Source organism: Prosopis cineraria, unplaced genomic scaffold (assembly GCF_029017545.1).
Source record: "Prosopis cineraria cultivar Desert tree isolate PC_DT_omini unplaced genomic scaffold, ASM2901754v1 PC5, whole genome shotgun sequence".
NCBI lineage: Eukaryota > Viridiplantae > Streptophyta > Magnoliopsida > Fabales > Fabaceae > Prosopis > Prosopis cineraria.
The window spans coordinates 3,198,523-3,210,958 of record NW_026555336.1 but is presented as its reverse complement, the minus strand read 5'-3'; the positions used below and the strand labels follow the sequence as shown (position 1 = coordinate 3,210,958).

General features: G+C 36.3%; 2 protein-coding genes across 3 annotated transcripts; one reads left to right on the top strand and one right to left on the bottom strand.

The window, feature by feature from the left end:
* The first annotated feature begins 4,280 nt into the window (after nucleotides 1-4,280).
* On the top strand, nucleotides 4,281-5,082 carry LOC129311804 (ethylene-responsive transcription factor ERF011-like). Its single transcript, XM_054954270.1, has one exon. It carries the CDS (start codon nucleotides 4,326-4,328, stop codon nucleotides 4,872-4,874), a length of 549 nt encoding a protein of 182 aa, XP_054810245.1. The 5' UTR covers nucleotides 4,281-4,325; the 3' UTR covers nucleotides 4,875-5,082.
* Nucleotides 5,083-7,289: 2,207 nt separating this feature from the next.
* LOC129310424 (CBS domain-containing protein CBSX1, chloroplastic) lies at nucleotides 7,290-12,225 on the bottom strand. 2 transcript variants are annotated; one of them, XM_054952263.1, is made up of 9 exons: nucleotides 11,813-12,225; nucleotides 10,860-10,947; nucleotides 10,690-10,754; nucleotides 9,790-9,838; nucleotides 9,595-9,650; nucleotides 7,950-8,065; nucleotides 7,780-7,837; nucleotides 7,588-7,692; nucleotides 7,290-7,488 (listed from the first exon to the last, which is right to left on the bottom strand). In XM_054952263.1, the coding sequence occupies exons 1-8, from the start codon at nucleotides 12,020-12,022 to the stop codon at nucleotides 7,615-7,617; spliced, it is 720 nt and encodes a 239-aa protein (XP_054808238.1). In that variant the 5' UTR covers nucleotides 12,023-12,225; the 3' UTR covers nucleotides 7,290-7,488; nucleotides 7,588-7,614. The 2 variants fall into 2 exon arrangements, with proteins under 2 accessions (XP_054808238.1, XP_054808237.1); XM_054952262.1 differs by having other exon boundaries at nucleotides 7,290-7,692; nucleotides 11,813-12,222.
* Nucleotides 12,226-12,436: the final 211 nt, after the last annotated feature.

Sequence of the window (12,436 nt, the reverse complement as noted above, 5' to 3'; positions counted from 1 at the left end):
CTAAAGCATTCTCTTGCAGAAGCTTTCTCAAGTCATCCGGTGGATGAAGCAAGTAACGTATGCCTTTCTCCATAGAGAGGGCAAAGGAAACCAAAAAATCTAAACATTTATTTCCTTATCAAAAGATATGCTCAATCTCAACTTGCCACTCTCTATGTAGTAAGGAGTGAATTTACCCCATCAAGCAATTGTTGACCATTCACAAATGTCATGTGTTAATAGATCTACTGCTAGCATACAGTCAATGTCTAACTTCACATTTTTGAATCCCTACTCCCACATCATACTTATACCATCAATCATAGCCCATGATTATGCCTATGAAAGGGTACACATTCCAATGTTATGACAACATCTATGGATCTATGAGCCATCAATATTACGTACTAAGCATCTAGCAGCTACTCAGCCACTATTGCTTTTGACGGCACTATCACAATTAAGTATCATCCTATTTGGTGGTGGTTTTTTCGAGCTAATGTTGTGAGCATAATTAGTTGATCCATTCTATTGAGCTTTTTGAAGAACATTCCTCACCTTGAGAGAAAAATCTACTAGCATGTGTACTTCAGCTACTAGCTAGTTCCCCTGCAAAGATAACATTTTAAAAAATAAATTTATTTCAAACATCCCACAATTTCCAACAAATAAGACTAAAAGTAGAAGCCTAATTAGAGCTCATATTACTATTAATTAATAGTAGTACTTCCTTGTAGATTATGTAACATCCGTTTCTTGAAAGGGCTCTTTAAGAAAATGATTCAATCTACTTTAAGGGATGAGTAATCCCCACACATCATAAGCCAAGCTATAATGTCAAGAATATGATCAATAGTCTCGCTTCACCTACCACACTTCGTTTATAGGTCATTATTCACCATGTGCCTTCTAACACATTTTGCCTCAGTCATGAGAGCCCCTTAAAATGGCTGGTCATAAGAATCTTTGGGTGCTTTTAGGCTTTCAAATCACATCCCATTTAGCATCCTAGGAAGTCCAATCATCCTCCATGATGAGCTCTTATGCAGATTTCATTGAAAACTCTCCATTAAGGTTCTTATCCCAAATCTGCTTAGCTTCCCCATCAAAAGGACCAGGGGTTTTGTACCTACAATAATAGATAAAACTTGATTCAAGATATCTCTATGACAAAAATCCCAGTTTCAAGTACCATCACATCTAATGAAGTTACATATTAGTGGCCGAAAACTTTAATGAGCCTACATTAGCAAACCAATTATCAATCTACTACTAATCTCCAAGCAGAGGCCTATATTCATATCTTGCCAAATTTCTTGATATTTTGCTAGAGGAGAGACCCATTTTGGGTTCTGCTTCCAAGTCCATCCATTTCATCTCAGCCATATTTACTTCTTGGAACTTGTACCCAAAAAAGGTTTGATTGGGTAGCAAGTTTGAAGCCAATTTTCATGAGGAAAGATCTATTTTGAGGTTCCAATCTTTTCTTTTAAGCCTACAACCACCGTGTGTTTAAGGTTGATAGGATTCCTCCCAATTTATTAAACTAGTCTTTTCTATCATTATCTATAGAACCCTAGACAAAATCTTTGATGATTTTCTCAAGGCAATTATAAAGGCCCTTAGGAATTTTAATGGTTTGTATAGCATAGAAAGGCAAGGTTTATAACACAGAGTTAACAAGGGTAATATGTTCAGTAAGAGAAAGGGTCTTAGCAGCCCATCTAAAGAGTCTTAGTTTCACTTTTTTCCTTAATGTAGCCATAGGTATCAAGACAAACTCACTTATGTGAGAGAGAGACACCTAAATACTTTTCCAGAGCATATGTTTTATAAAATCCTAACTCATTACTGCACTAATTGGCTGTACTAGCCAAGACAGTTTTAGAGAAAAAAGTGTAAGTTTTACCATTGCTGCCTTTATGGCCTAAGGTAATACAAAAATCTTTTAAGATCCTCTTAGTAAGTCTAATCTGGGAGTTATCAATAGTACTGAAAAGGATCAAATCATCATCAAAGTAGAAATGAGATAAAGGAGGTCCATTTCTCCCTAATTTAATTGGTTTCCTTAAGTTCATCTCCCGTACCACAGCCTTATTAACAAATTGAGAACTTAATTAAAAGTATCTTATAATAATAATAAAAACCAATTAAAATTAGGTAAGTGATATGGATTCCGTCACTCAAACAAGTGGTTATAAGATTTAAATCTTAACCCTTATATATATACCTCTCTAGTTTTATTTATAAGATAAAGAGAATGTTTACTTTGATCTTATTTATAAGGAATCTCAATAATTATTATATTTATTTTTACTATTTTGCTCCTATTAAATGCAGGAAAGTTTATTAAATGTTAGAATATTTTATTTTAACATAGATATATTAAATAGAAATAAAGTTAAAAACTTATTGAATTTTTAAATAGAGTTAATAAAGTTTAATATTTTTCTTAGTTTTGGTAAAAACACTAAAAGTGATTTATAAATAGAATCAAATAATATAGCAATTTAGATGGGAAAGATGCACCTTTTATCCTTAATATCTTAAAAAAGATAATCTTTGCTATTGGCCGAATCTATTTCTTGTATCATAAAAAAATAATATTGAATGGAGGGAATAATTTTTATTTATTGAATTTTTATTCATGAATTCATTAAATTCATTTCTTATGCAATTATCTTCGGACAAAAGATGTCTTGTTAAGAGATCAAGATATGACCGTGTATTTTTTTATATTGCGTACATTTTTCTTGCCCATTAGTCACTATATAAAACTAGATCTAACCCATGGTTATGTGAAATTTGAAGTGAGCTATATCATTATTGATTTATAAAAATAATAAATTTATATAAATCTTACTCCTTTCGTTTTAAGGAGTTTAATGTTAAAAATTATAAGACATTATTAGTATTTTAAAGTATAATTGTTGCTTTTTTTTAAAAAGTATTTTTATTGATGAATGACTTCATATTTATTATAGGGTGTTTAATATGAGTAAATATAAAAAGATAAAGTTAGTTTAAAAATAAGTGACTACTTTATTAAAATAAAATTCAGTTAAAAATGACTTATATATTTAAATGGAGGGAGTATATTTATGCATAAAGTATAAAACTTTAAAATTTATTGTATATTGATGAATGATGATGATGATGAGCTGATGGATCCTCACAGAATCATGAAATAAAAATTTTAAAAAAATTGCATGGATCGTATACATTATATTATTAATATTATATCTAATAAAAATATATTATGTTAGATATTTATAAATATAAATTAATTTTATTATTGATGATTATAAAGAGATAAAACACAAAAATTAAAAAGACATGATATTTCAAAAAATAAAATTTTTAAAAATAATGATACACGATATTGTATTTAATTGAACTAATTGTTCGTGGCTGAGCAATAAATATCAGGCATGTCAGAGACGCTGAGTTTCAATAGATAACGAAAAAGGTCTCGAGTTTCGTTACCACAGTTCACTCGAATGAAAAACGATACAAGACTTTGGTAGAATAAGTATATAATTTTTATTGAAGTGTAAAAAAAATTACAGACTAAAAACTAAAAACTAAAAAATGAAAAGGGTTAATGAATGTAAAATTTGCGAGTCTTTGATAGAGTGTTGACTAGTTTCTTTTGTATTTTTTCCTTCTATTTATAGTGTTAGAATAGCGAAGCCTTTTCCTTAAAACTTAACACGTTCTGGCGAAAAATCAGGGATTTCACAAAACTTATGGAGCAGTCTCTCCATTTTGATAACCAACTCATTTCATTGAATTACTTGGGTGTAGCTTTCGACATTATTTAAGATTGTGTCTTCGTATCAACGGTCTAATATTTGCAGTAGTTGATGGAATTGTAGCATGTTCACTTTTTGTGACCTTTATTGAATTTCGGAGCTGGTCTCTTTTCGTTTATATTGGGTCTGAGCCTTTAATTACTCAATCCAACTAACCTTATAATTTATTTGAGCGACGTTTTATATTTAATTCAAATATTAATATAATTTTATTAGATAGGATATAAATAATAAAATGCAAAAATTTCTGACATAAAACTTCACTGCTTCAGGAATTTTATGAACGAAGATGGAGTTGTGCGTGAAACTAGAAAGGTGGATTATCGGCGCAAAAGAAAAATAGAAAAGAGATTAAAAATAAATGAACGAAAAAAAGAAGAAGGAGAAGGAGAGAGAAGACAGTGATGGAGTTGTCGGTGAATTCGGTTATTTTAAAATGTAATAATCAATTTTGTGGTATAAAACACAATGGGGCTCCAAGAAACCGACGTGGAGGCTTGCCCACATGACAAACCTTAGTGCCCGACTCGCATGACCCTCTCTCCTCCGCCTCTTCCTCTCTCTCTGATTCAAACATTTCTCGCTTTTGACACTTCCCAGAACCTCTGTTTTCCTCTGTTTTTGCAGATAATGGAAGCTCCACAAGCCAAGAAGAGAGGGCTCGAAGGAGAGAGACGCTACAAAGGGATTAGGATGAGGAAGTGGGGCAAGTGGGTCGCTGAAATCAGAGAACCCAACAAACGTTCCAGGATTTGGCTCGGATCCTATTCCACCCCCGTCGCCGCCGCCAGGGCCTACGACACCGCTGTTTTCTATCTCAGAGGACCCTCCGCTCGCCTTAATTTCCCGGACCTTCTCGCCGGAGAAGCCTGCGTGGCCGCCACCGCCGGGGACTTGTCGGCGGCTTCGATTCGCAAGAAAGCTATTGAAGTCGGTGCTCGAGTGGACGCCCTTCAGGCGGCCCGCCGCCACCACGCGTCAGCGGAGGCATCCGAGCGCATGCCTCCAGTCGCCGGTGCGTGCGTGGAGCGGGTTGACCTGAACAAGATGCCCGAACCCGAGAATCCGGAGTGTAACTGAGGGAGGGGCGGTTGGTACCGGTGACTAACATGCGCCACGGAGGTTGAGCGGCGGCTGAAGCAAAGTGATGTTGATGAAGCCTTCCTGAGGAACACTGTACTCTCTCGCCGGTAGTATTTCCTGTTTAGATTTTACAGAAGAAATTTTGGCGTTGTAAAAAGATGTTAAATGTAAATTATTTAGTTGACTTAAAGCAGCCTCTTTTTAACTCTTGTTCGTGCAGACATATTTATTTCCTCAGCTATTGTCCTTATTTTTACAAAAGAATATAATAATAATAATAATAATAATGGTAAGGTGGCCCTATGGGAACTAGGGAACAAGGGAGGGAAAGTGGGAATTGATGAGATGAAATAAAGAATGAAACAGGGGCCGAGGATGTTGACTCCGAGGGGAGAGAGAGGGCCAGGGTAACCACTAAAGAGATATAAGTACTGGAAAAAGCGATAAGATTGAGAGTTAGGTATTTTTCTGGTTCTGTAGTGTGCTGATTATGAATGAGTAGGGAATAGCCGGAGGGACCCGTGGGGAAATTTTGTGATCGGTGATAACGACGCGTGATGGGGCCGTGCCGCTTATTATTGTTTTCCTTTCCTCCAAATCACCTCTCGAGTAACACATGTGTCTAGCAAATAAAAATCAGGTCAGTGAAAGGAAAAGATTCTCCATGTTCAACGCAAAAATTACGGCTCCTGAATGAACCCCTTTGACACTGAGCTGTAACCCATATTTTGAGCGTTCACTTGCTTCTACGAGGTTTTTAAGGCCTGCATGGAGATCACTCCATAATTGGCGGAGAAATTGTTTTTTTTAATAAAAAAATATAATTTTAAATTCTTACACTTTACTTACATTTTATTATTAATCTTTAAATTTTTTTTAGTCATTACTTTTACTTTTATTTATTTTATACAAGGATCAAAAATTACGTGTTCCTTTTTTTGGATGAAAAATTGAATTTGTAGGAGGCAGGGAATGGCAAACGTTTAGAGGCGCAAGTTTGCGATTAACCAACTTATGATAAGCTAGCCGAGAGCTAAAGTTAGCTTTTTTACTTAATCACCAGTGACTGAATCGGCTAAAGAGGGGCTTGATGTTTGAAACAAAGATATGGGGTACATGACAAGACTAATCACTACATTAATGGCGGAGAGGGTCTGTAATTTTGTGCTCACTGTTGCAAAATGATATATGCATTATTCTAATATCCTCATCTCTTCTCATCAACAAAGAGAGCCTGCGCAGAGCTCAGATTGCCGAGAAAACCAAGTCTTTTTTAGTGGTTAATGATCCCGAACAGTTCATACAGCTGATCTAAGGCCACGAATCTAGCTTGCGCTACCTCGGATCAAAAGAGAGGAAGACATGATGCTCCTTCTGCGAGACTACATGCTGCAGACAAATGGAGACAGATTGTCAAACCTGAATGTTGGGACAGATTTACTAGCTTAAAAGGATTGGAATGGATCAAATGGAACTTTAGACATGAAGCTGGTATGAACAACACTAAGATAGTTCCTTGGCAGATTTTATTTTCTTGTGTGTTATGGGATATAAGGATAAATAGATGTAAGCACTTGTCCGGGGATGAAGAGGCTGGTGCATCCTTTACTGTATACTTGGTACACAGAAATGTTGTTATACAAAGAAAATGAGAAATGTCCTAAAAAAAGGGATATATGAATTTCTTTTTTTTTAATAGAAAATATTTTCTACCAACTAGACATTACGTTAATGTCGAGTTGAGTTATTTCATAGCGCACCAAGACATTGCAAACAGAATGGTAGTACAGGTAACCGTAATACTCAACCAAGAGGAAGCTCTACGTTGACCCACGAATTCATCCTCAAGGTTGATCGCCAGAAGTTCGAGTGCTTGCCGGCAACTATCACTGAAGTTGAAGGAATTATTCGTTGTCTTGAATTTTGCTAAGGAAAAAGGCCCAAGAGAAATATTGCAGTGATTACTATTAATGCGCACGCCATCCATTTGATCTAGAGAGAGTATTGAAGATCACCGCTTCGGATATGTTCTCCATGATGTTAGGTCAATATTAGGTAAAATTTGGTTTGTTAGTTTTAAATTCATGCATGGAAACATGTTAGCTATGCTGGCTCTTTAGCTAGATATTTTCAAAACATGGTTAATCACTTTGACATAATATGAAAATCTATGTTAATTCACCTAATTGAACTGTTAAATCAATACCTTAACTTGTGCAATAGAATGCTTTATTTATTATCAATTCCATCAGAGTTAATAAACTATAATTTTAACCATTAACTCTTAAACCAATATCTTATTTAATTTAATAACTGATCCGATTTTTAATATCTTGCATTTTCAGGCCCATATGGCCTTAGAAACAACAAAAAAAAAAGAGAGAGAGAGAGAGAGAGAGAGAGAGACAGATGTAAGAAATAAAGGATGGCAAAATGGCGTGCCCCCAAGAGCTGTAGAAAATAACATTGTTGAAAATGCATCCACCATTTTCAGCAATCGTTCTATCTGCGATTCTAAATAGTTAATGCCCGGCTCCAAGCAGGAAGGGTAACAGACATTTCACTTCAAGCAGCAAACGTCTTGATAATGACAGCCATTTCAGACGTTTAACTGCAAAACAATGATACTATGATATATAAAATACACATGCATTAACCAAAACTTTGATTCTAATCATAACTATCTGCTGTGGCCACAAAGGGAATTTACTTCCTCCTCCAAACTGGATTCCAAATTCTAAAATGCTTTCTTTTCGTTGTCTCGTTTAATTTGAAGCGCAGCTCTGACTACATTTCCTCTGGTAATAAGCCCAACCTTTCAGATCATTAACAACAGCGCCTTTAGAAACCCAAAGAAGCATACATACAGAAAACTTGGACAATGGATGGACGAATCTCTTACCAACTTTCCATCAGCATCAACAACGGGGAGACGTCGAAATTTTGTCTCAAGCAATAACCTAATAATAACCATTTTTGCAAAAAAAAAAAAAAAAGGGTTCCATCCTTTTCTATGAGGTGAGATAGGAAAGTTAAACTAAAAAGGGAGAATGAAAGAGATATTATAAGCACCTAGCAGCATCCTCAAGATCAGTGGTTTCCCGAACCACCATAGGAGCAGGGGTCATTAATTCACCGACCATTTTCCCCTTGGTCTTACTCAGCAGTTTCTGAACTTCGTTGAAAGTCTGCAAGCCATCAGGAAATTAAAAATTAGATGTCCTGTAAAAATGTTTATGAAAAGAAGTTTGCAATCCATTAAAATCTTCACAAAAGCCAGCTTTTATTAGACAAATCCTAAACCAAATAGTTAGTTAGAAAGTTGAGATTTTATACGCAAAAGAATGCGTACTGCGAATATTTTTCTTTCCCTCTCTCCCCATCTTTCATAGGACTGAGTCGGATATATTTCATGTAAGGTACCTCAAATAATGGTCTTTAAACGCAATGGATTATTGGATTACAACACAAGACTTTGAAGAGGACCATCTGAACTATTTTTTTGCTCTCCTTCCAAAATTTTATCGGTGGTGAATATCTTCAAAAATAATTTTATTAATGAGACTCTGTCACTCTGATGCTATGACAGGGGAAAACATAAAAACGAGCCTCATTGCTCCAATGAGGATCCTGAAAAAGTAGCCGTTTAAACTTTTCCTGTATGTCTAAACACTTGATATTCCAACATCATACAGGATATCACCCAATCCCTATCAACGAGAACAGTTGAGTAGGATCAACATGATCTCTCCAATTTGGCAAGGAATATGTTTCAGCAGCCACTACCAACGAGATGAAAATTGAAATCTCAGTTGAGAACACCCCCCCACCCATCCTCCTAGCATAAACCTTATGGGGAATAAATAGAAAGGAAGATATTTATAAAAGACCAGGCGATGGCCAAGTCAAAAGAAAAAGACACAAAAATTATATGCATCATTGAAACAAAATACTATGGCCAAGTTCAGGCATATGATTTGCATACTTCATCAGAAACCGTCTATCATTTCATTTTAATTTTCAACGTCAGGTGTTGAACAGTGCAATATTTCCTATCTGAGATTGTTGAGGAAGCAATTATAGAAAGCCCAATTATAGCAATATACCGTGACTGGGCGAAATGGTTTTTCAGTTCAGGCCATGAACCAGTAACAGACATCCTTTCAAGGCTTATGAGGTCTAGTAGCCAACTTGGCATGATATGGTGAACTGGCCAGACACTCAGTAACAGAGGTGCTCGCGTGAAAAGGGCATATACAAAAGTGGATTATGAATTGCTTTGCAACATTGTTTCCGTTAATTTAAAACTTTCACCTTTTAAAGAAAAGTTTTTCCCTAGTCAAAACTTCAATCTGTTTATTGCTTGCTCTTGTGGTGGTCTTTTATTATTTTAGTTGTCTTATTCTAGGATCTACGGATATTGCTTTGGGATTTCTCGGAAGGCTGGCTTTCTCTCTCAGTGGGAGGGCTTTTTCCTGTTTTTCCTAAGAGGGTTGGGCTGCTCTGTTCTGCAGCGATAGAGCAGTCTTTCGAGTTTGGATTAGTTGATGGCTTGGTTTGAGCTTGGTGCACAGTTTCATGAGGTATTCAAGGGCGTCAGTTATCTCTAGTACTCCCACTATAGACTCTACTTTCCCCAACCAGGGGTTATATCAAAGTTAGGACCTTAAAAAAAGGAACTTAAGAAAAATGAACTGCAAGAGATGCTTCTACTTACTGTCCAAGTGCTGTCAACTTCTGGAAACATATCATTATTGTCAGTCTGTGGATTACCTGAAAATGAACATTGCACATTGCTTGAGCTATAATGGGAAAATGTCTTTACTTGAGCTATAATACCAAGAAAAGTATACTTTCCTCAGTTTCAACAAACAAAAAGAAGCAGATAATGTGTGCCTAAAATCAAATTTACCTGATATGGAGTCCAATGCCAACAAGTCATAATCGGAAACAACACCAACCTGCAGGATATTAAAGAGTCTTTAGAAATTGTTCCATCATATGATCCATTCCGCAATACTTTGATGAACCAACCACAAGACTTTGGGCATGCAAACTTAAAGACAGAAATTTAAACCACATTAATTATTACAACAACAACAACAACAACAACAACAAGCCTTTATCCCACTAGGTGGGGTCGGCTAAAACCACATTAATTATTAGCTATTAGTTATCTAAAGCATATTAATTCATAAGGTTCAATTCTGTTAGAAAAATTATAGCCTCTAAGTTATGCCCCCGAAGGACTGAACTGTGACTATTTCATTTGTTCAGTACAACTCATAACAGATACACACAATGACAGTACGGTAAAGAGCCGAGGGTAATTCACACGGAGTCCTCTCATTTTATTATTAGAGAAATGAAATAGCCTCTCAACCAATCTTTAGCCAGACCAGCACTAATAACAAGAAGCTAAAATAAGAATAACAGTGGCCTTGAAAATCCACTGTGCAAAATATCCAAAGGCTGATAACAAGTGGGCATTTGTTCTTATTTTTGCCCAACTATAATCAGAGTAGTTATGGTAAAGAAATAATCGCATGCCTAAGAGAAACAGAATTAAATAATGAGAATAAAGTGTTAGGATAGAGAAAAGAAATTTAATTAGTTTACAAAATTATATATTTTGCTCTAATTATTGATGTGTATATAATCTTATTCTTTTATTCAATATTTACAAACTTGGGAAGATAAGGGTGTTCTGTAAATTGTAGACAAAAAGGGAAGATAGGAAGCTGCCACATAGTAGACACAGATCTCAAAGTAAATATAGAATGATCCAACAAAATGGTCGTGGGCAACTCACTAATTTCCAGTCATCATCGACTACAGGAAAACCAGTTATCCTGTGTTCTACAAGAGTTTCAAGAGCTGTCACGAATCGAGGCCAGGGAAAAGTTAGCGTTTAAATATAAGCCCCAAAAAAGTGGTAGCATGTAACTAGACATATTACATAAACTCAAGTAGAGAATATACCTTCATCCACAGATGTTGTAGGCTTTACCGTATGCAAATCCTCTTTCCTTGTCATAAATTCACCAACAGTGTAAACGCCACTTCTTGGCTGCATATGTTGCCAGAAAAGCTTACTGCATTAAAATTAAGGTGATGCACTGAACACACACACACACACACACACACACACACACACACACACACATATATACATTACAAATTAGTAATTACAAATTGAGAATATAACTGAGGCAATCCACTGAAAATATTATGTTAATGTAAAAGGCTTGATTTGCTACAGGCTCCCTCCCAAAAGGAAGGGCCTCTACTTTCCATATGAAACTGTTACGGAAAATGTGTTATTTAAAATTAACCTGGTTCTCTGTCACTCCTCATATTGAAGCATCCAGCTAAAAGATAAATAGAGCTGATATAACTATCAAAGACAGCCTCGTAGAGTGAGGGTAATATATCAGCCAATAATTTTCCTCAGCAGCGTTCAAACATCAAACCTTCAACCATTTGTACTCTCTCCCTATCTCTCTTTACATCTAGAACTCTCTACAAAGGCAAGACAGGTTTCTTCAATTGAAAGGACTGTATCATAGTTAATTATAGCATCGGTTTGAAGAAAATGATCACCCTAGCATTCGCGCTATAGAGTCTCATATTTAAGCTCCTCCTTCATTGCATCGTGACTAGCACAAATCAACAGAGCTGGTGCTAAAATTCACATGCATATACTTGGAAACCCAGCACACTGCTTCATGCTCTTAAGTCTAAAATCTAAATCGATTCAGTTTATACGGCCATAAAGCATACTTAACTAATCAATCATCAACTAGATATAGAAAAAAGAAAACAGGCGGAGTCAAAGCGAAAGGGGAAAACCTTTTGTCGGATTCAAAGATATAGAAACTAAAGAAATAGACCTATTTGAATTTGGAAGATACGAGCAGAGCAGGAAGACATACCGGGACGGAATTAACCAGGAGGGAGTGGCCGGCAGCCGGCGGCAGCGGACGGAGGCCGGGAAGTCGAAGAGAACGATCAAAGCTCCGAAAGTGAGAGGAGAAGGAGGAGGGAGTGTTGGAAGAGGGTAAAGATCGAAGGAAGAGGGAAGGTCGGGGGATGGAGGCGGAGCCCATGAAGGGGAGGGTGTCCAGAAGAAAACTGGACGTCATGTTCACTGAATTTGGCGCGCAATTCCAGAAAGCTTTGAGGCGGTGGGGGGCGGAGAAACCAGTGGGGAGGTATAGCAGGTGGTTTAAGCTCTCAATATGGATGGAATAGCCGATCCTTGACACAGACGCTCGCTTGTCTGGTTGCCTTGCGGATATTTCACCACATCAAATTTCACCAGTATCTTTTCACGTGCTCCTCTGGTAGCGCCGGGGATAAAAGTTGAGCATGAAGGGTGGGGACTTGAAGGGCCAAAGCTAGAGAACTTAATGTGGATTTGGACTTAAAAAATTAGTGATTTTTTTTTTTAAATTAAACTTTTAGACTCAGTTTAAATAAGTCTTAAAAAAAATTCAGATTTGGGTGATTCTCTAAATCCTGTTTCTTAAAGGATTACTGATTTTTCAAATATTATG

Excerpts from the sequence above, each read along its gene's own strand:
- LOC129311804 (XM_054954270.1), top strand. The coding sequence starts at position 4,326 with ATGACCCTCTCTCCTCCGCCTCTTCCTCTCTCTCTGATTCAAACATTT.
- LOC129310424 (XM_054952263.1), bottom strand. The coding sequence starts at position 12,022 with ATGACGTCCAGTTTTCTTCTGGACACCCTCCCCTTCATGGGCTCCGCC. Across the intron at positions 10,755-10,859 it reads TACAACATCTGTGGATGAAG|CTCTTGAAACTCTTGTAGAA; the intron begins GTATATTCTCTA and ends GATTCGTGACAG. Across the intron at positions 7,693-7,779 it reads TTGATGCTGATGGAAAGTTG|GTTGGGCTTATTACCAGAGG; the intron begins GTAAGAGATTCG and ends ATGATCTGAAAG.